The sequence below is a fragment of the Oryx dammah genome, unplaced genomic scaffold, assembly GCF_014754425.2.
Source record: "Oryx dammah isolate SB20612 unplaced genomic scaffold, SCBI_Odam_1.1 HiC_scaffold_12, whole genome shotgun sequence".
Lineage (NCBI taxonomy): Eukaryota > Metazoa > Chordata > Mammalia > Artiodactyla > Bovidae > Oryx > Oryx dammah.
The window spans coordinates 71,807,883-71,829,316 of record NW_024070196.1 but is presented as its reverse complement, the minus strand read 5'-3'; the positions used below and the strand labels follow the sequence as shown (position 1 = coordinate 71,829,316).

The 21,434-nt window shown below is 64.4% G+C and overlaps 2 protein-coding genes across 3 annotated transcripts in view; one reads left to right on the top strand and one right to left on the bottom strand.

Moving 5' to 3' along the window:
- The window catches only part of TRMT2A (tRNA methyltransferase 2 homolog A), a 5,719-nt gene extending 709 nt beyond the window's left edge, over nt 1-5,010 (top strand). Inside the window, exons 2-13 of one of the 2 annotated variants that reach the window (XM_040251262.1) lie at nt 472-546; nt 665-1,200; nt 1,398-1,506; nt 1,710-1,891; nt 2,026-2,140; nt 2,229-2,344; nt 2,416-2,527; nt 2,817-2,939; nt 3,097-3,172; nt 3,390-3,506; nt 3,596-3,692; nt 3,785-5,010. In XM_040251262.1, coding sequence (XP_040107196.1) covers nt 523-546; nt 665-1,200; nt 1,398-1,506; nt 1,710-1,891; nt 2,026-2,140; nt 2,229-2,344; nt 2,416-2,527; nt 2,817-2,939; nt 3,097-3,172; nt 3,390-3,506; nt 3,596-3,692; nt 3,785-4,016 — 1,839 coding nt within the window. In that variant the 5' untranslated portion in view covers nt 472-522 and the 3' untranslated portion in view covers nt 4,017-5,010. Of the gene's footprint in view, nt 1-471; nt 552-664; nt 1,201-1,397; nt 1,507-1,709; nt 1,892-2,025; nt 2,141-2,228; nt 2,345-2,415; nt 2,528-2,816; nt 2,940-3,096; nt 3,173-3,389; nt 3,507-3,595; nt 3,693-3,784 lie in introns of those variants that run through there. The other variant, XM_040251263.1, reaches the window with a different exon arrangement.
- On the bottom strand, nt 4,659-21,179 carry DGCR8 (DGCR8 microprocessor complex subunit). Its single transcript, XM_040251259.1, has 14 exons — nt 18,968-21,179; nt 16,605-17,595; nt 16,026-16,185; nt 14,421-14,563; nt 14,046-14,289; nt 12,888-13,085; nt 12,693-12,794; nt 12,101-12,199; nt 11,269-11,351; nt 7,893-7,993; nt 7,647-7,753; nt 6,788-6,915; nt 5,936-6,049; nt 4,659-5,760 (listed from the first exon to the last, which is right to left on the bottom strand). The coding sequence occupies exons 2-14, from the start codon at nt 17,319-17,321 to the stop codon at nt 5,677-5,679; spliced, it is 2,280 nt and encodes a 759-aa protein (XP_040107193.1). The 5' UTR covers nt 17,322-17,595; nt 18,968-21,179; the 3' UTR covers nt 4,659-5,676.
- Between the last annotated feature and the right edge of the window lie 255 nt (nt 21,180-21,434).

The following is a 21,434-nucleotide window of genomic DNA, read 5'->3' as shown; positions in this document are numbered from 1 at the left end:
CCGAACCCCGACCCTTGACCCCGGCGGCGGGAAACGCGCCGCGATTCAAAACCGGCGCAGCTTTATTGGGCTCGTGCGGCGGACACTCGCATTGTCCGGCCCGCCCCGCGCTTCCCGCCAAAACGCCCGCGGCGCATGCCCGGCCAGCCAGGCCGACTGGGAGAGGGACGGCGGGGGAGCACGCACTCCCGGCGGCCCTCGCGCGCACTTCCGCCCCGCGGCCGCGCGCGCGCGCGCCCCTGGAGCTAGAGGACTGGGCTGGGGGAGGGGCTCGAACGGCGCGTGGTGATTACGTCACAGGAAGCGGGGACGATAGAGACGCCCCTCCTGCGCTGCGCACGCCGGCGGCCTGGTGGGAGAGCGGCGGGCCCGGGCAGCAGGCGGGCCGCGGGCCCCTGGCGGGCGGGCGGCGCAGCGCGTGGCCGAGGCCAGGCCCCGAGCACCGCGGGTTCGAGTCCCGGCCCTTCCCAGGCCGCAGCCGGACGGTGTGCGCTCCAGGCGAAGCGACGGACGCTGCGGACGATGGGGGACGAGCTGGACAGCGAAGTATGGTGCGGGGGAGCCGGCGGGGTTGGGGGCTGGGGCGGCGATGGGCTGGGGAGGCCGGGGCGGGGCTCCGGGAGCGCGGGCCGTTGCTAGCTCCGCGCCTGCCGTCTGCACGCAGGGCCGGGCGCATGTCGGGGATCCCGGCCAGGACGGTACCGAGGCGCCGGGCCCGCGGCGGGAGGAGGAGCCGGCAGCGGCGGCCGGGCCCGCGGGGCCGGGGCCCTACGGCTACATCCGAGCCGGCCTGTTCACCTCGGAGGTCTTCAAGCTGGAGCTGCAGAACGTGCCGCGCCACGCCAGCTTCAGCGATGTGCGGCGTTTCCTGGGCCGCTTCGGGCTGCAGCCCCACAAGACGAAGCTCTTCGGGCAGCCGCCCTGCGCCTTCGTGACTTTCCGCAGCGCCGCCGAGCGCGACAAGGCTCTGTGCGTGCTGCACGGGGCGGTTTGGAAGGGCCGCCCGCTCAGCGCCCGCCTGGCCAGGCCCAAGGCTGACCCCTTGGCCAGGAAGAGGCGGCAGGAGGACCGTGGGGAGCTCCCCGCTGGTCCGGCCGCGTGCATCGCCGACGTGGTGACCCCTCTCTGGGCCGTTCCCTACGAGGAGCAGCTGGAGCGGAAGCGGCAGGAGTGTGAGCAAGTGCTGCAGAAGCTGGCCAGGTGAGTGTGGGCGCGGGCATCCCGGGCTGGGCGGTGCGTTCGCTCAGCCCGCTCCCTGCACCTCGCACACAGGCTCTTAGGGGGCTAGCCCGGTAAGAGCCATATGTTCCTGGCTCAAGACGGCGGGGTCCTGGGTGCCCCCAGGGCTGAGGGGTGGGGTGTTTGGAGCCCCACCACCGCCCTCCTTCTGCCCACAGGGAGATCGGGAGCACCAACCGCGCCCTGCTGCCCTGGCTGCTGTCACAGAGACACAAGCACAACAAGGCCTGCTGCCCACTGGAGGGCGTCCGGCCCTCCCCCCAGCAGGTTAGGCCTCGGGGTCCCACTTGGTCCTCCTGCTCTCTTAGAGCTGCTTCTGGTTCTCACCAAGCACCCATTGGTTGCCGTCAGCGTGGTGCCCTTAGCTGCCAGGCCCGTGGGGGAGCCTGGGCCTCGCGTCACCGCTACACTGCCAGTGTTGGACCGTCAGAGTGAGAGCCGGCGTCTGTCTCCGTTGGCCCTCCCCACAGACCGAGTATCGGAACAAGTGCGAGTTCCTGGTCGGCGTCGGCGTGGACGGGGAGGACAACACGGTGGGCTGCCGGCTCAGCAAGTACAGGAGCGGGACGTGTGCCGTGGCAGCCCCCTTCGACACCGTGCACATCCCTGGGGCCACCAAGCAGGTGGTGAAGGCGTTCCAGGAGTTCATCCGGTGAGGTCGCTGGCAGCCTGGGACATCCGAGGCTCAGAGCAGAGAGGATGGGGTCCCCCCAGGCGGGGGCTCTGGTTGGGGACGCAGACCTGGGGGCAGGCGCGGGCACTCAGGGCCCCCTGTGGCTCCCTCAGGTCCACGCCCTACTCGGCATACGACCCGGAGACGCACTCAGGCCACTGGAAGCAGCTGACCGTGCGCACCAGCCGCCGCGGCCAAGCCATGGCTATCGCCTTCTTCCACCCACAGGTCCCCAGCGGGCAGGGTGTGGGAGGGCGTCTGGGCCAGAGTGAGCTTGGACGCAGTCTCACCGACCCTTTTCTCCCATCTGCTCCAGAACCTGAGCCCGGAGGAGCTGGCGGGGCTGAAGGCGTCTCTGGCACAGTACTTCATGGAGGGGCCGGGCAAGGCCAGTGGGGTGACCTGCCTCTACTTCGTGGAGGAGGGACAGCGGTCAGTAGTCGGGATGGCTGGGGCGGGGCCTGCACGAGGGCTTGTGACTGAGCGCTCGCGCGTGCCCACAGAAAGACCCCCAGCCAGGAGGGCCTGCCTCTGGAGCATGTGGCCGGGGACCGGTGCATCCACGAGGACCTGCTGGGGCTGACCTTCCGCATCTCCCCCCACGCCTTCTTCCAGGTGTTTGGGGCCCGGGCTCAGGAGGGCACTTGGGGTGGCGGCCCAGGGCGGCTGTGGGGCGGAGTATTGGGGGGGGGGGAGCCGGGGCCACTGGCGGGGTCTGTGGCGCTTGCTGTTGCGGGGCCCGCAGGGCCGGTGCTCGGGAGGAAGCAGGCTGCAGCAGCGCTGTGTTCTTGAGCCTGGGCGTGGTCAGAGGGGTCCTGGGGCGCCCAGGAAGTCGGAGGCGAGGAAGCAGCGAGGGAGCCAGGCGCAGGGTGGGGGCTGCTCTGACGGCCCGGCCCGCACGCAGGTGAACACCGCCGCGGCTGAGGTGCTGTACAGGCTCATCCAGGACTGGGCCCAGCTGGACGCAGGCAGCACGGTGCTGGACGTGTGCTGCGGCACAGGCACCATTGGCCTGGCTCTGGCCCGGGTGAGCCCCACCGCGCCGGCCGGTCGCACCCCCCCACCCTGCTCCGGTCGTCCCCCTTCCTGTCTGTTGTGAGACCCCCACCCCGTACCAGCCCCTCCTTTGCTGCCCCAGGAGGCCCAGGCTGGGTGGTCATCAGTCCCTCCTGTCCCCGCTCCAGAAGGTGAAGAGAGTTGTTGGGGTCGAGCTGTCCCAGGAGGCCGTGGAGGATGCACGGGTGAACGCCCTGGACAACGGTGAGGGCCCGCGGTGGGGTGGTGGCCCTGAGCCGATCCTGCCCGCGGGGCGTGGGCCCCACCACAGACCCACGGTGCACCACAAAGCCTGGGGCTGCCCCGCAGGGAAGGGCTCTCCTGAGGCGTCTTGGTCTTGGGGCTCTGGGACACAGGGTGGCCCGGCGGGCCTGTAGGAGGGCTCGCAGCCCCCCTGACACAGCTGACCTGCCCCTTGCAGAGCTGAGCAACGTGGAGTTCCACTGTGGCAGGGCTGAGGAGCTGGTGCCCGCCCTGGTGAGCAGACTGGCCTCCCAGCAGCTCGTGGCCATTCTGGACCCGCCCCGCGCCGGCCTGCGTGAGTGGCCGCCTCCCCAGGGGCTGGCTGGGCCTTTCCCTCGGGGGGCACCTTGGGGACCCCCCTCGTGAGGCTCTGTGTCTCCCCAGACTCCAAGGCGGTCCTGGCCGTGCGCCGGGCAGAAAACATCCGGAGGCTGCTGTACGTCTCCTGCAACCCGCGGGCAGCCATGGGCAACTTCGTGGAGTAAGTGTGGGGTTGGGTGGGCGGCTGGGAGCCAGGTTCACCCCTGCTGGGTGAACTGACCCCCCGCACTGACCGTGCTCTGTACTGTACAGCCTCTGCAGGGCCCCATCCAACCGCGTCAAGGGTACTCCCTTCCGGCCAGTCAAGGCTGTGGCCGTGGACCTGTTCCCTCAGACCCCGCACTGTGAGATGCTCATTCTGTTTGAGAGGGTGGAGTACCCCAATGGTGCGGGGGCCCTGGAGCCCCACAAATCTCTGGTCCAGACCCCACCAGCATCCCCAGATGACACCCCACCGGAAGCCAGGGTCTCCCCTGCTTCTTAAGGGCCATGGAAACCAGCCCTTTCTGGAACAACGCCTGAACGGCCACAGGCGGAGCCTGGGGTCCTCAAGGTCTGCCCGGGGACGGCCAGGCAGCAGCCACAGAGATCACCGAGCCCATCTCTCACCCCCAAACGGGCCCCAAGGGCCAGAATAAACAAGTGCTGAACTGCCAGTGTTTGTGATGTGAACCTGGGGGGCAGGCCCCGGAAGGCACCTCAGAACTGGGAGTGGCTCTCCCAGCGCTCCAAGAGTCCCAAGAGAGCCTGCACTGCTCAGAGGGGCAGGGCCTGGGGGACACACAGGGGACAGTGCCAACCCCCCACCTATCTGTCTGCCCCAGGGGAGGCCCCTCCTGGTGGAGGGGAGCTGGGGACCCCCGCCCTCTGGGAGGCTGCAGCCCGTGGAGGACCCGCGACCACAGGACTAGAAGGCAGGCCCCCTTCCCTTGGGACAGCTCACGCCTGTGGCCGTGGCCCAGCTGCCCCCACAGGCCCTCCCTGTCCTCTGCCCCTGCAGCAGAGCCGTGCCCACGCCCGGGAAGGGGGACAGAGGAAGGCCGGACCGCGGCGAGGGCACCAGCTTCAGTCTGTGTGAGGCACTGCTTTAAGGGCAAGAACAGTCCAGTTACGATTCACCACCATAGACGGGACAGGACCGAAGCAAGCGTATAATTACAGCGACTTGATTCGTGGATCGTTTTACAAAGGTCCGTAGGGGCCGACCTCAGTCACGTGGAGGGGCGTTCTGAAGGCTCCACGGCTGAGGCTGGGACAGGCCCACCCCGTCCCCAAGACCACCCGGTCCCACCACACGGCCGCAGGCAAAGGTGAGGGCCACCCGTGCCAGCATGACCATTTTCAGCCCCTTTTTTAAGTCCACGAGCTAAAATGCATCAACCGGTCACATCCGCTACGTGATTCCACACCTATTTTCTACCCTCACTGTAAAAGCTTCTTTCCAAACGCTAAAATATCATAAAAGCTTTAAAAATTGATGGGTTGACAGACTGGACTGTGCAAAAACTTAGTAAAAAAATTACCAGAGGCCAGCAAAGGTGAGGGGCCTCTTATCTACGAAGGCGTGTTCAGGGCACTACGAACGGACGCCAGGCCGGCAAGCAGGCAGGGCAGCGCCCACACCCGCAGGCAGCGCCTCTCTGGGTGAAGAAAGATCACCGTGGTGGTTTGCCTGCAACCTCTGAAAAATAGCTGTGATACTAAATCCTGTTCATTTTCAATAGTCCTTCCTACTGTTAACTCTTTCAGAAAAAAGAAGGAAAGCCCAGGAGGCTGGGAGGGGAGGGTACCGGCCTGCGCCTTCTGGCTGGGTCCCTACATGCCTGTGGGGGCCAGGGGTGCGTGGCCTTTGCATTTCACGTCATCAACTATCACTTCTGGTCAGTGCACGTTACATAGAAAGTTCACGAAAACCTTCCGGGCCCGTCCACACGACCAGAGGCTCACGGCGATCTCCCAGCTGTCTGTGGCCGCCTGTGCGGCAGGTGGGTAGAGGCCGGGACACAGCCGCCCGGACTGTAGGTGGCCTCCAGGGGAGCTGCGTGGCCTGCCGTCGGGCGTGCGGCGGGGGTGGGGGCCAGAGGTCTGGGCAGCAGGGTGCGTGGGGAGGTCCCCAGTGCGCTGGCAGCCCTGGCCGGCCACCCTCACACGTCCACAGTGCAGAGGGGCTCGCCGCCAGGCTGTGCAGATGCCACAATGGACATCTTAGGCTTCCTGCGCGTCTCCTCCTGGAAGGACACCGAGGTCAGGTGGGGCCACGGGGACCGCAGCCTGAGGTCAGGGGTGGGGCCACGGGCACTGCAACCCGGCGCGGTGGGGCCCTGGGGAAGGGGTGAGCCCAGCACACACACCCAGGAGAGGAGGGCCGAGGTCGCAGCCCCCAGGGACGGGGCCGCCGCCTACCCGCTCCTCTGCCAGCCGCCGCATCTCCTCCTGCAGCTTGCTCAGGATGTGCAGGTTGGGCTTGTTCTTGCGAGCAAACTGCTGCAGCTCGATCACGCTCTTGTCCGAGGTCTCCTGGGGAGCAGAGCCTGCTGGCAGCACCAGCCGGGGCCTCCCCTCCCACAGCCCACCTGCCCAGCTGCCGTCTGCCCACTCCCGCCGCCTCAGGCGCAGGGGGTCTGCCGGCCCCCACGGCTGCCAGCCGCCAGCCCAGGCACGCACCGTGCCCAGAGGCATCCGGCAAGGGTGGCTGGGACCCAACGTGGTCAGGGGGATGGCATGCACCGGCCCAGGCTCGCCCTGCCCTGCGGCTGCCGGAGGGCCCACACCGTGCTCCCCACACGTCCGTGGGGTGAGCACCACGTGAGGAGGCCTGCAGGCTGCGCCCCACCTGACGGCTTTGGGGCCTCCCGGCAGGGCCGAGCAAGCTTCTCCCCGGCTCCCGGCCCAGCAGGACGCTCTCCACACACAGACAGGAAGGCAGCGGCTCAGCCACACGAGGCCCAGCGCCTCAGGGGCCCCCACACCCCCCAGCCCAGAGCCAGGAACTCTCCAGGAATGGCTGCAGTGTCCTCCACAGTCCTCACCCTCCACACCCACCACTCACTGGGGACTGTTTCTGAAGTCGGGGAAAAAAATAAAAAACCAGATGTCACTTCCCTTCAATTTCCCCTAAATGCATAAAAATTTAACAGTTGCGAAATCTCAACATCTTGGCCAAAACAGAGGACACACACGGGCTGCTGAGAGGCTCGTGGTGCTGGTGCCCGGGGCAGCGCCCGCCTGCCCGCCGCGCCCCCCCAACCCCACTACCTGCTTGACCATCTTGCTGCTCTCGCGGCCGTACATGCGCAGCAAGGACCCCCAGTTCCTGACGTGCGGGTGCAGCAGCTGCAGAATCTTCTGGGACGCCAGCTGCTTCCCGACGCGCTTGTTCTTGCCTAGGCGGAGCCGCGGGCACAGTCAAGACACCCACGTCCACAGGGCACCGTGGCCACCGGGCACACCCCACACAGCCCCGCCCGCCAGAGGCTCAGGGAGCGCAGGAAGCCCCCCAGGCTGCGGCTCTCAAGGGCCCCTGCCCACAGCTGCAGACACACAGATGATGCGTCCTGCAAGGCAGGCTGGGGCCGGGGTTGGGGGGAGTCCTGTGCAGTGGATGTTTCTAGACAGAGAGAGGAGAGGCTGGGGTGCAGAGCAGGCTGGAGGGGCACAGGGCCTCTACCCTGGGTGGGTCTGTTCCCCCCCTGGCCCCTGCTCAGGGCTGGACTTGGCAAACACTGGTGTCCGTGGGGGACAGCCCGGTCTGCACAGGCATGACCTTCTCCCTTACCCGGTGCTGGGCTGTGCTTAAAGACAGTCCCATAGTCCCTGTGTGAGGCCACCTCCAGCCCTAGGCGAGGCGAAGAGCAGCGGGCCCACTCCCCTCCCAGGGACCCAGGGCTGGGCAGGCCGTGCTGGCAGCAGGGCCACGGCCCAGCCAGCTGAGCAGCTCAAGCCCGGGACGCTAGCCGCCACAGCGGCGTGCAGGCTGGCTGGGTCTCAGGGTGACGTGCGGTGCGGCAGGCACACCTGGGAGCCAGCAGCACGTGGCTGAGGCCCAGGTGAGCCCAGGCAGCGGACCCCACGGTCACGGAAAGCAGGTGCGTGGGGGCCAGGATGGGGGGCTTACACCAGCCTCGCACTGTGTGCTTGCCGCATGCCATGACGTATTCGCTCTTCTGGTTTTTACCAGGAACCACTTCAAACTTGATGGAGGTGTCCCCCATCCCATGGTTTCTGGGGGACAAAGCAGACAGTAGGCAACATCGCCCCGAGATGGCCCTCACCGTCCTCCCCAGACCGCGGCTCCCAGCCCAGAAGGGCTCTCCCAGGCCCCGTGGGTCCCCTGGGGAGGCCCCAGGAAGGGACACCCCACCTTTTAAGGCACTCGTGGAGGATCTGGTAGGGGGAGAGCAGCCCGGCCTTGCTGGTCAGCTCGTAGACCCGCGAGTCCTCGATACTGATGTGGTTGAAATACTACAAAGGGAAGTGGCCGGTGAGTGCCAGCCACGCCCAGGGCCCATCCAGCCGCCCCCGCCCTTGTCACAGCCTCTCGGCGACACTAACCACAGCTCGGGCCGGGCCACCCGAGACACGCCTGCCTGCTGGCCTCGGAGCCCGTCCTGAACCAGAGTCTGATCGGACGACTGGGCCAGAAAGCTAAAGACACACGACCTTTGGAAAAACCTTGAAAACCATTGTAAGTGAATTTATGATCGAGAAAGTGACCGGACACAACAGAACAGAAGCTCAGCCATGGTGACGGAGAGGAGGCGCCCAGCCGGTTCACAGAGAAGGAAACTGGCAACAGAGGCCTCGGCAGCCCGGAGCCGGCTGGGACCCTCAGGAGCACAGCCCCTCCCTGGTGGGGCTGTGTTCACCTCGCGGGCTGGCTGTGACCCAGACCCACACGCTCTGTCAGAGCCTCTCAGGGAGGCCCCTTCCCCTACGGCCCAGCCCTACCGTCTTCATACGGAACTCCAGGAACCTGCTCCTCCAGGATGGAGGGAGCTTCCTGCCCCACGGCGTCAGGAGGTGGCCCTGATCCCAGCGAGTGGAAAAGCACCCTGTCTGAGTGTGCCTCCCTCCCAGCACCTCTGGGTGTTGGCCAGCCAGGGCACCCTGAGCCCCGCAGTCAGGGTGCTGCTCAGACTGCCGGCCACGAGGGAAGAACCCACCCCCGGGCACAGGGGGCGGAGGATGGGGCTGCAGGTCCTGGCCCCCTGCACAGCGGTGCTCCCGGCAACCAGCCCCCTGCCTCGGGCCACCTCGACGTGAACTCAGGCGGAGGGAAGGGGTTAGAATAAAGGGTTCCCTTCACTTAAATTGTCTGTACTTTCCGGCTGCACCTCCTGGCACGCAGGATCCCAATTCCCCTGCATCAGAAGTGTGGAGTCCCAACCACAGGACTGCCAGGGAAGTCCCAAATACCCCCTTCACTCTCATCGCAGCGAGCTGCTTCAGGAACTGGGGACAAAAGCCAAATGGCAGTTTCCATACCACAGTAGCTCTGTGCAGGGACCAAGGACAGAGAGCAAACGTCTGTCTTTATCACATGATCACAAAGACACAAGCGCCTAACGGCCCCAAATGCAGGGAGAAAACCTGAGGGCAGTGACGGGACAGCTCGGCAGCAACTGGGGACTCAGGCCGCTCACTCCAGGAGAGACCCCTCACCAGCTCGGGCTGTTCACTCTGCCGGCAAGCACACACGTCTAGCCTCTCAGGCGGGCACAGCACAAGCCTCGACAAACGTTAAAGGACCGACTGGAATCACACAAGCTGTGGTTTCGAGTCGCAGTAGAATTAGGTTAGAAATCAGTAACCGGAGACCTCCCTGGTGGTCCAGTGGCTTAGACTCTGCTCCTAATGCTGAGGAGCAGGGTTCAGTTCCTGGTCAGGGAACTAGATCCCACATGCTGCAACTAAGACCTGGGTCAGCCAAATAAAGAAATATTTTTTAAAAAAAAGAAAAAAAAAGAAATCAATAACTGAAGGAAACTGGGGAGAGGCACAAATATATGCAAAGTAAACGGTCCTAAACTAACCGCCGGCTCAAAGAAAACATCACAAAGGAAATCAGGAAAATACGGTGACACAGGACAAAACCCAACATGTATCAGAGCAAGATGATGGGACGCAAGGTAGCAGAGAAGAGAGCCGACAGCTGAAAACTCCACATTTACGAGGACCTCAAGCCAACACCCTAACGCTTAGGAAACGAGAAGAAAGGACAAACCAAACACAAGCCTGGCAGAAAGAAAAAGTAAGGCTGGAACTGAAACAGAGAAGAAGGACGAGAACTCCCAGACAAGCAGCAGCTGCGTGTGTGAGAGGACCAGCAACACGGGGCGCACGCTGGGAACAGCCGAAAGCAAACAAAGGCTCAACCTGCTGAAACGCAGGCGCGGAAGCAAGGACGCACAGCCCCGCTGAAGTGCACAGGGCCACAAGAGGGCGCTGCGAGTGCCAGGGCCCTGGAGGGCCTGGCCAGCTGGGAAAACTGCAGAGACCCAGAATCCCACAGCCGGCTCGAGCAGGGGCAGAAAACCGGGAAACGCGGAACGAGTAAACACCTTGAGAGCAAGGGGAAGCCCAGGCCCAGATGGTCTCACTGGTGAATTCCACCAAGCGTGAAAAAAATTAGCACCAATCCTTCGCAAACTATTCCGCACGATGAAAGAGGAAGGAACACTTTCCCACTCATTCTATGAGGCAAGTACTGCCCTGATTCCAACACCAAAGACATCATAAGGACGAAAATGCAGACCGGCACCCCTTAGAAACACAGCTGCAGAAATCCTTAACAAAACAGCAGCGAGCCGAGCCCGTCCACACACAAAGGTGGCTGCAGCAGAGCTAAGGGGGACTCACCTCAGGAAGGCGAGGCTCGTTTCATATTCAAGAGCAAAGCAGCCCAACCCCACACCAGTAAAATGAAAGACAAAAACCACGTGATCATCTCACAGAAGCAGAAAGTTCAAAACCCAACACCCACTGCAGACAGTCAGCAAACCAGGAGTGGAAGGAAGCGTCTTCAGGCCGATAAAGCCCCAGCTCGGCAGCAGGAGCACGTGGGTCTGGCCCCACCTCCTCAGAGGTCAGAGGCGGTGGGCCCGGCACAGAGAGCAGCCAGCGCCGCAGGGCCGGCGGGCGGGTCGAGCCTGGGCTCAGATGGCGGGCCAGGGCTTCCTTCCGGAGTGACGAACACAAGCTGAACACACAAAATCCACTGTGCTGTGTAGCTTACAAGGGAAAAACTATGGTATATCTCAGTTAAACTTCAATAAAGGTGTGGAAAGAGTGCAGGGCCTCCCTGGTGGTCCAGTGGCTGAGAGCATGCTTCCAATTCGAGGGGCCCGGGTTCTGTCCCTGGCCAGGAACTAGAGCCTGCGTGACGCAACTGAGCCCGGCACGGAGGGAACAGACACAGCCTGGTGTTTAAAAAAAAGGCGCATCCCTCAGTGTGAGCAGCCCTCGCTGCAAAAACCCACGGCAGCGATCTACCCAAAGCAGCTCACGGACAGTTCTAAGCGGTTCTCAACACAGAGAGCAGCCCAGCTTTTGCAGCCTCTGTCTCAAAGGCTCGTCCACCGCACAGCTGTCAGCGCAGAGTGACTTCCTTGCAATATGGCAAACGCAGCCTCTCACACCCACAGCAAGACAGGGACGGAGACCCAACAGGGCACAGCCCCCGCCCACAGAGACAGGCGGCCTCCCCGACCCGATGCGAGCGGCGGGCCCGTGCTCACCTCCAGCTCCTCGCTGTCTCTGGGCTTCTCCTCCGATGTCTGCTTGACGAAGTCGGGGATGAGGATCTCCAGCGTGGCGCGGGCTGCGGGCAGGAGCACCAGGTGAGGGGCCAAGCTCAAGACAGGAGGTGGGCCCCAGGGGCAGAGCGGCACTCGGGGCTCTGTGGGCCAAGCATGGGTGCCCTGGGCACAGCCCCGGGCACAGGAGCGCGCCTGCAGGGGCCGGCCTCGCCGGGGTGGGCTGGGGGTGTCGAGGACGGCTGCACCTCACAGCTTTCTGCCCTGAGAGCCTGCAAGCAGCCCACTGGTGGGTGGAGCCGGAAGACCCTCTGGAGCCTCTCTAAAGTGGAGGGGCCTCCTGGAGTGGGGAGAGATCCCGTGGCACCGGCAGAGGCTGGCTCAGTGCCTCCCCAGGAGAGGGGCTAGCCGGCTCCCGGAAGCACGCTGACGTGCCGGCAGGGGTGCAGCCAGCAGCAGGAGCCCCCTAGAGCCTGCCCGGCCGTGCTCCAGACCGGCAGCCCCAAGTCTCACTGGAAGCAGTCGGGAGCGGTCCGCACGGACGTCAGGACGCCGAGGAGCACGCCTGCTGTGCGGGCTCTACACAGACGGCGCCCAGGCTCAGGCAGCGCAGAGCGCTGTGTGTGTGTGTGTGGCGGTGGGGAGTGCATGGAGGGCCGGGGCAGGAGGCGCGGGGCCCACCTGGCCGAGCGGACGAAGGTCCTCTACGTTCGCTTCTCACCTTCTGCCTCTTGGTGAGCCCTTCCCAGTGAGTGCGTAAGTGGCCCACCCCCCTCCAGCCGGGGCGGCCGCGTGGCCCCAGCAGGCGCCTTACCCGCTCTGTTCTTGGCCAGCTTCTTGCTGCTCGCCGTCCCAGAGCCGTAGGTCACACCGTCAATGGTCACCGAGGCCCCGAAAGGCTCGCTCGGGTTCTCTTAAATCAGAACGACCGCTTTAAAACACACGTGCCCAGGACGCTCACAGCACACACACACTCTGCTCACTGCGGAGGGTGGGGCAGGGCTGCTGCAGGAAGGCAGGGTGGGGGTCCCCGGGGCACTGGGCAGCCACCGAGGGAGACAGGCCAGGCGCAGAGCCTCCAGGGACGGAGAGCAAGGTCTGAGAGAGGAGGGCGGGCGCGGGGCGCACACAGAACGCGAGGGGCAGGAACGCAGACGTGAAAAGCCGAGAAAAAAGGGAGGCCACGGCGGACCCGAGCTTCCAGCCTTCACTCAGGAGGCTGAGGGCGGCACAGAGGGAGCCGGCAGCCCTGCTCTCCTGCAGCCCGAGGCCTGGGGGGCTGTGGGGAGGGGACGGCAGGCGAGGATGACCCCCTCCGTTTCCTGCCTCACCCCAGCAGGCGGGGCCCAAGGCCGCGAAGGCGGGGCGGGGTGTGGGGGAACGGGGCGGGCGGGAGCGGCACTCACCGCACTCGAAGAAGCTGTACACGGGCCGGACCTTGAGCACGCGCTGCATGTACTCGTGCAGAATGCACACCTCGGACTTGCCGTTGGGGTTGATGACAAACTCTGCGGCGAGGCGACACGGGCCGTCTCAGAGCAGCCCGGACCCCCGCCCGCGGAGCGGACTCCGAGCCGCAGGGCGGACGGGGCCCGGCTCACCTTTCTTCGTGGGCGCGTCCTGCACAGACAGCGTGATGAGCTTCTGGTTGGCGGGCAGGATGGGCCTCTCGGACTCGGCCTGCTTTCGCTTCATTTCTCGGTTGAACTGCCGACGCTCAGCCCACGTCCTGAACTTCTTCACGGTCACTTGCTCAAAGTCAAAGCGCTTCTCCAGGTAATTCCGAAACTCCTCAAGGTCTGCACGGGTTGACCAGACACCCGAGTGACGGACTCCCAACCAGAGTCACTCCCTCGGTGGCAAGACGGGTCCAGCCACACGACGCCCCTCCCGCTTCCCCTCAAGGATGAGGGGCCAAGCAATCAGGCTCCTTAGCTCTGCCAGGTCCCCCAGGGAAAAACTTTTGGGCTATCCTTTTAGTTTATTTAGAACGGAAAAACAAAAATAAAGAATAAGGAATGTTTAGAAACAAACACCACCATCAGCCTCCAGGACCTTCTCCCCATCCGGAACCAGGTGCCAACGGCCCGCAGCGGAGGCATCGAGCCCAGCACAGCCTCTCCCCCAGGACCCCAGGCCTCCCGTCAGCCCCACCCTGCTGTGTCCCCCAGAGGCCTGGACGCCACGCACATGCTTGCACTTAGGGACGGAGCGAAACCACAGAGCTCCCCACACAGGAGTGTAGACCAGCGGGCACACGCTGAGGATGGCGCCATGGGGAGACCATCAGGCGAGACGGGGTGCCCTCCAGCTGTGTCTCGAGAATACCCCCGTGCCCGCAGAGCACCAGTGCACTCCCCGGAGGCTTCCCCGCCAGCCCCAGACTCGGCCCCTCCTTGGGAGCAGCCCCCAGCCCCTCACGGGCAGGAGCACACAGACAGCTGGGGATCGAACACGCACCGCCCTCTAACAGGGACTGGGCAGGGGCTGAGAGAGCCGTCCGCACAGAACAGATGCGGGAGGGCCAGGGAGGGGTTACCCAGGACCGAGGGCACCTGCGGGGCTGAGACAGCGGCTGCGCCCACCCCAGCAATGGGACCCAGGACCAACACGCACACACCCCGCGCCAAGACGCCCAACGGTCATGACCAAAGGCCGTCTGGACAGCGGCTCCGGTCAGCGGGCAGGACTCCCGAGCGCAGGGGAGGGCAGGCACAGACGGGGCCGTCCTTAAGGACCAAGTTCACCCCGAAGCTTACCGACCGACTCGTCCTTGCACACCTCCACCTTGGCCTTCACCTGCCCCAGGGCCCCGGGCGCTGCCTCGGCCCCCAGTGGGTCCTTCTCGTCTGGGGGCCCCGCGTCGGCCCCCAGGGGGTCGGGCTCATCCGGGGGCAGCTCCGGCTCTGGGGGGGCAAGCCCCGCGCCCCGCTCCCGCTCCTCGCTGTCCTTCATCTTCCGGTAGTGCAGGCAGGGGATGCTGGTCAGGGGAGGGCCATGTTTCTGCAGGTGGGGAGACCACACAGGTCACCAGGCTGGACACACGGGCCTCTGATACCCCCACCGGCCTGCGTGGCAACCACCCTCCTTCTGCAGCTTGCGAGAACCACACGCAGGACGGACACGGCCCCTACCCGGATGCTCCCCGTGCCCAGGAAGTAGGGCCTGGACCAGGTGACCACCCGCGACTCCCGGTGCAGGTACACGGGCACTCCGGAGTTGTGGAACGTCATGATCCAGCCGTCGGGCAGCGGCTCGGTCGGCGGGCGGCCCCGGCCTGCGCGGGGCAAGAACAGCTAGAGTCACAGCCGCGCAGGCACTGTCAGCACAGTCACAGTCTGGCCCCGGGTGGAAACAGCAGCGCGCCGGAGCCCGCCTTACAGAAAAGCTCTGAGCAGGTGGGGATGGCCCACCCCCACCAGGAGAGCCCAGCCCCGCCTGCAAGCCGGCTCCTCTGAGTGCTGGGCCCGAGCCTCTGGGACCCAAGGGCGCCAAGACCCTCCTCACCTGCTCTAGTCCCCAGACACACCGCAGAGCCCCGAGCAGTGCTCCGCAAGACACGGGGCCTCGCTGCAGCTCTGCCGCCCTGACACTGCCTCTCTGCCGGCCTCCCGCAGGCACAGCCACGGGGGCTGGGTAGGCTCCGCTAGGAACCGCAGACTGTGGGTCACCGCTCCCTGTGACCAGGTGGCCAGCCTGCACTGTCCCGAGCCGCCACGGACAGGCCTGGCTGCTGCGAGATGCACAGGAGAGCCTCGAGGACGGCTTGCTTTTCTTACCAGAACTGGGAGCAAGTGAAAAGCTCAGAAACAAAAGGGAAATGCCACGCGGAATCTAAAGAAACACACGGACGAGATGAAAACAACCCCACCAGCTCTTGTGGAAACGGAACGACTCCCTCGTGCCAGGCCTAACACCCGCACACAGGTGACGCCAAGCATCAGGACGGCCCTGGGAGGGCAAGCAAGGCTGGGCACGCACAGGGCCCCCTCAGGCACCCCGCCCTGCAGGCTGGGCCAGGAGCTGCCTGCAACCAGCCCCGGGTAACCGAGGAGGAGGAGGCGTGTTGTGACCGTGAGCAGACCAGAGCCCATGCAGCAGACACACGCCCGGCCCTGCCAACGGGCCCGCTCTGTGGCCGGGAAATGGCGTGCCGGCCACGCCTCGGTTCCTCCTGTCATGCTGGCCACCCGCATGGTGCTCAGCAGAAGGCATCACCTGTGTGCCCGAGTCCCTCCAGCCCCTTCCCGCCACCCACCCGACACCAAGAGGCACCCCCAGACCAAGACAGAAACAGGGGGCCCGAAACGTCCCCGTGTCAGCAGGTGGCCGCACGGGGCGGCTCTGGGCACCCCAACCGCTCTTCCCAGTATCCCCGTGACCCCTCCAGCTCTGTCCACACGCGGCCACGGGTCGTGCTTTCACAGCAGACTGTGGAATGAGTCCTGGCTGCTTCCAGTGGTTTCCCCAGCACTCGGCACAGAACCCAGAACTCAGACGGGGGCCGCGAGCAGCGCCTACCCTCGGCACCGCCCCGTCCGCGGCCTCCACACCCCAGCGCCCCCTCCCCGCACCCCGGCAGTGCATGAGCTGTGTCCTCACGCTCCGAGCTGCCGGCCCCGACGGGAACCTCCTGCCCGCAGACGCACACAGCCGCCCAGACCGCCACCCGGCAGCCTGAGCGCTCTCCCAACGTGCGCGCGCGCCCAGGCGCCTCGCTGCTTCCCGGCCCGACTCACTTTTGAGAACGGTTTTAATCTTGGTCATCATCGGCTGCACGCTTGTCTCCCCGTCCGACGGGTGGTCGCTGTCTCCTCCGTATTTCTCCTCCGTTCGCCTCTTCTTGGGAGCACAGAGGCCCTCTTCCAGAAGAGCATCAACATCGTTGTCAAAATCATCCTGCAAGACACGCTGTTCAGAAGCCGCGGCCCCTGGCACCGCACTCCTGCCCGTGGGCAGGCGCCAGCGACAACACAGAGAGGAGGCGGTCTCAGGGGCCTAGGTGCGCCTCTGTGGTGCGCTAGCATCTGAAAAGCAAAGAGGATGAAACGGCCAGCCGAAGCACACGCTCGTGACCACAGATCCTTCCAAGTCGGCTGAGGCAAGGGTACGAGGCAGACCTGTCACCCAAACTGTGTTAGCAGAGCTGGGACCCCTGGACCCCTAGCGGCTCTTTCTTTCCGCATGGACCTTTCCGCCTCCTGTGGGTTTTTTCCTCGGCTACATTGCAACACGGGCTTCCCAGAGATGCTGCAACTCCCAAACACCTCTCTTTGGGTTTTGCTAAGAGTGCGCCAAAGGAGGGGACGCCGACATACCTCGTAGGAGAAATTCAAGGCCTCTTCGTCCACTCTGTCTCTCTGCACGATCGCTTTAGCCGTGAACCCGCCTGCGCCTTCTTCATCTAGCTCCAAATTGTCAGTAAAATCTTCTAACTCATCGAGCACTGCGTACTCCACTCTCTTTTCCTGATCCAGCTCATGTTCCTCATCCCTCTTACCCGCACTCTCACCCCCTGCGCCTACCCCGTCCCCCACGCTCCCGCCAACGGGACCAGCATGCACGTCCCCACTGACAGGGCTGAGGGCCAGGCCGCACTCTGCCCGCACGGCGCGCTCCGCTCCCGCGTACAGCACCTTCCTGTTCTCACTCCTGCAGCTCTCCGTAAAGCTCACGCTAATCTTTACATCCTTAAGCAACTTAAGGTCAGGGGAGAACTTCCGGACCGCAGGTGCGTGCCGCGCTGTGCGCGGGCTGTGGCCACTACAGTTCGGGTCTACGAGGAGGCGGGCCTTAGAGGATCCTTTGGAGAGAAGAGAAGCTCCGTAGAAGCTGAGCGGGTCCTCGGCAGGGGGTTCGGCCTGTCCATCACCACCAGAGCCAACGTCCATTACGTCTGCATCACTGGACGTTTGCAGGGGAGGTGGTGGAGACTGTCCATGGGGCAGCGCACGGAGGGGGCGAGCTCGGTCCTCCATCGCCACTCCTCCTGCGGGCTCGCGCGGGAGAGGAGCGGGGCTCCCGCATGTCTCCATAGTACAGTGGTTAGGCTACTTTAAGAGACCAGCGGTTTAAGAACCTGACATAACTCTAGACAGCTAGCATGCACCAGTCCGCCGAGACCCGGGTGCGTCTGCCCGCGCTGCGCGCGCTGGCGGCTTAGCCCAGCTGGCCACATTGCTCTTTTCATTAATGTAGACAGCTTTCAGAACCACTGCCTCAATTATTGGAAATCACAATGCACTCAGCTTAGTGGCCGGCGGCCGCGCGCGTCTGTCCTCGAGCCGAGGGGCACCCGTCCTCCTCCACCTGCAAGAGACGCAAAGGCGCCGTCACACAGCGGCCGAGGCCCCCCTCCCGGCACCCAGAGTCCAGCGACACCGCCTGAGGAGTGCGCCTTCCACGCTTCAGAACAGGCAGACTTGACTCCCTTCTTCAGAGCCTGAATGGTAACTTAAGTCCTGAGTCAAGTATTTTACTAGTTGTCCACTGTATTCCCAACTTCAGAAACACAAAATCCATGTTATACTTAGGTTCAAAAAGGATTAAAGAAACCGAAACTCCTCCACTACGCTGCACCGCGGCGCTCCCCTGGCTCGGCTCACGTGGCCGACCTCCCACAGCACACAGGGGCGTGTGGCTTCCATCCAGCACCAGTGACGTGGGTCCACTCACCTGCTCGGGCCGGTCAGTCAGAGGGCAAGCAGGCGGCCCTCCGCTCAGCTCTGCGGCACTATGGCCTCAGAGGGACGCCCGGGGCTCGGCCACCCGGGACCCCGGGGCACGGGAGCAGGGGCACCGATGCGGCGGGCTGGGCATGGCTCTGCTCCCAGGAGGAGCGCTGGGGGCCACAGGGACGAAGCCCGGCCGGACGGGCAGGGAGGGGCCACGGGGGCCAGCTGAGCCCAGGCACGGGGGTCCTGGCAGCCGCTTGGAGCCTGGCTCCATGCTGGGGCAGCAGGGAGGCCCAGGGTGAAGGGACCCTCAGGCCACAGTTCAGTCCCTACGCAGAAGGGAGGCCCACACCCGCGAGAAGAGCGGACACAGAACTGACCACACTGCCGAGCGGGTGGAGGCGGAGAGCGGGACGAGGCAGCCCCGAAGACCCACAGGGCCTCTCCCCAGGGGACACTCAGGCACGGCCCACAGAGAAGGGTGCTCGGAGCCTCTGGGCAGGCCCAGCCAACGGGGCCAAGGCCACCAGGACGCATCGGCCAGGCGGTCACCCAGTCCACAGGAGAGGCCACCCAGAGAGCGAGGGCAGACCAAGAAAAGGGCTGGGGACACAACCCTGGGGAGTTCACGCCAGAGGGAAGACACCAGGCTGAGAAGGCAGGGCGGGACGTCCAAACACAGGGCCGCGGCAGGGAGGTCCCAGCAGAGCAGAACACGTGCACACACACACACACGTGCACACACGCACCCCACACCGTGCAGACACACGCACGAACATGCCATGCACGTGGATGCAGACACACATGCGTGCCCACACCGCTCGAGGCGGCCTGCGGGCTGCAGACAGGCAGGAAACAGCAGACACCAAGCGTTTAAGAGGCTGCAGTGGGGAAACAGGACACAAAAGACGGAGGCTTGTCCAGGGGCAACCGATCCACGACGACTGGTCACTGACCACCTACTCTGATGGGGCGCCAGCATGAGCAAGAGGGTGGCAACCACTGACCTGTCTACTTCCCGGGTCCCAAGGTGTCCTCATGTCTCTGAACACAATACCTCCCCCGCAGGCACGTCTGCCAAAAGCGCTAAGGACCAAGGAAACAGGGCACACAGGTGATGACGGACGCGGAGCCGGGAGGCCACTGAGGCGGCACCGGACACGCACGAGGACCGCTGAGCGGGACGAGGCCAAGTCTCCTGGCTCCAAGAGAGCTCATTTCAGACAGGCAGGCCGGCACGCCCAGCACTACAGGACACAGACACGACCAGGACCGAAGCCCTGGGTGCCAGGCAGGTCTGCGGAGACCCCAGCAAGAGCCCACCCGTGATCCTGGGGGCCACAAAGGCTAAAACAAAGAGACGTGCAGAGACGGGGACACCTCCAGCCACGTTCAGAGCCTGAGAAGCTCAGTGTAGAAGCACAGAACTAAGACGGTGACGATGAAACCTGAAGAAGGGAGGCCATGAAGAGGTGCCCAGAGTGCAGACTGGGAGCCGCGGCGAGGGATCCTTGGAGTTTGGGGAGCCGCCGGGCCCCGGGGCGGCAATGCGCTGAGGGCTCCGCTGCAGGCTGTCCCGAGCACACTCCTGACCTTCCCTGTCTGCTATCTGCACCCATCAACGCCTTCCAAGTGGCGCACACGGAACACTGCAGATGTTGAGGACCGGAGACAGATGAAATCCCCGGCCCCAGAGCTCACAGGTTAGCAGAGAGATGGACAAGTAACCACTAAGAAAAACTGAGGCGTGTTCAAGAGAAAGCAAAGCAAGGAGCTGAGGAAAGGGAGGGCAGTGAAGGCCTCACAGCCAACACCCCCTGAAGGTGGAGATGGGGATATTCCAGGCAACATCGAGAAGAGCAAAGGCCCCGGGGTGGGAGCACGGGGTGGCGGATGACAGCAGTGTGCCCAGGGGAAGAGGCCAGGGCACTGAAGGCAAGGGGAGCAGGACTCCGGCTCTTATCCCGAGAGACAGGCTCCTGGACAGGAGGGTCCGAGCGGTGAGGTCATACGGTCCAAGGTCAGCAGTCACCCCAGCCCTCGGGCAGGCCCTGCTCTAAGCACATCACGCACCGTCACTCACCAGTGCTCACACAGCACCGTGAGAAAAAGGTTAGGGACAGAGAGGGCAAGCAACTTGGTCAAGGTCACACAGCGAGAAGGTGGTAGAGTGCTTTACCACCCAGGCAAGGTAGCTCCAGTCTGTACTGCCTTGGTATTAGACTTACGGTTGAAAAGAACAGCTCTGTGTCCTGAAAATTCCTAAGTGGGTAGATAATAGGAGGCACAAGGGTGAGAGCAAAGAAACAAATAAAGAGGCTCACCAGGCAGCCTGGACCAGCATGTCAAGGTGGAGGTGGTGAGAAACTGCCCTGAGGAGTGCATGGAGGCCGAGGAGACGCCACACTCAGGGACAGAGGTGTCGCGCGCAGGGGTGGTGAAGGCGGCGTGGGGAGTGTTCGGGCGGGTGAAGATCATGGCCTAGGTTTAGATACGGCTACTTGGCACCAAAGTAACACGTGGAGGTGTGGAAGAGGCAGCCAGAAGCGTGCAGCTGTCAGAAGGGAGGCCAGGGCTGGAGACGGACATGCAGGTGTCAGGAGAGACAGAGTTAAAGTCAGGGACTGGACGAGATCGCCAAGGAAGGGAGTGCAGATCCTACCAGAAGCCAAGACTCACTTCCCTACCCTGAGGTCACAGTCAGATTATAAAAGCCCGGAGACAGGCCCCACATGGTGGCTGGGGCCACAGCGGGCTCAGAGGCTGGCCCTCCTGCCATCGCTACTGCTCCAGCTGACGGCACACACGGGTGCAAACCCGGCTCGCCAAGTGGACGGTGAGCCAGGAGCAGACTTGCAGCAGGCAGCCCAGGCTCCCGGCACCGTGTAAAACCAAGACGCTCCGACAGCGCCCTTCGCTTGGGTCCACTTGCTGGGCTGGCGTGGAGGCGCTGTCTCGAGCGGTCCAGTGCTGTGGCTGCAGCCTCCCGCCCAGCCCAGCGGCAGAATGACCTCACCCTGTCCTTTTGTCATCTTCCGTCCGCCTCGCATCCCACATTCACAGGCGCCACGGCTGACTGGCCATTCCCCCGCTCTGGTGGGTGACCACCTGCGGCAGGGTTTCTGGCCCACTCTACCCGCCGCCCAGGACTGGAGTCCGGTCTGCGGCCAGGACACAGGACACCCGCCTAGCACTCGGGGCCTGGCAGTGCCCTGCCCTAGCCAGGACGGCTGGGTGGCCGGGTAACCGAGGCACATGCAGCATGCAAGCAAGTCAAGTTCCTACCCTGGGCAACCCAGGTCCATCGGAGGACACCTGGCGGGGACCACTGTCAACAGGCGGTCCCCTCCCACTTGTCTCTACCCCCGGGCCATTGTTACGACAAAACCACATCCCAATAGTCTACGTGACCCTGGGTCCGTGAGCGCGTGGTGGAAAACCCGGGAGGCTTCTCACGTTTCCCGGGCTCTCGCG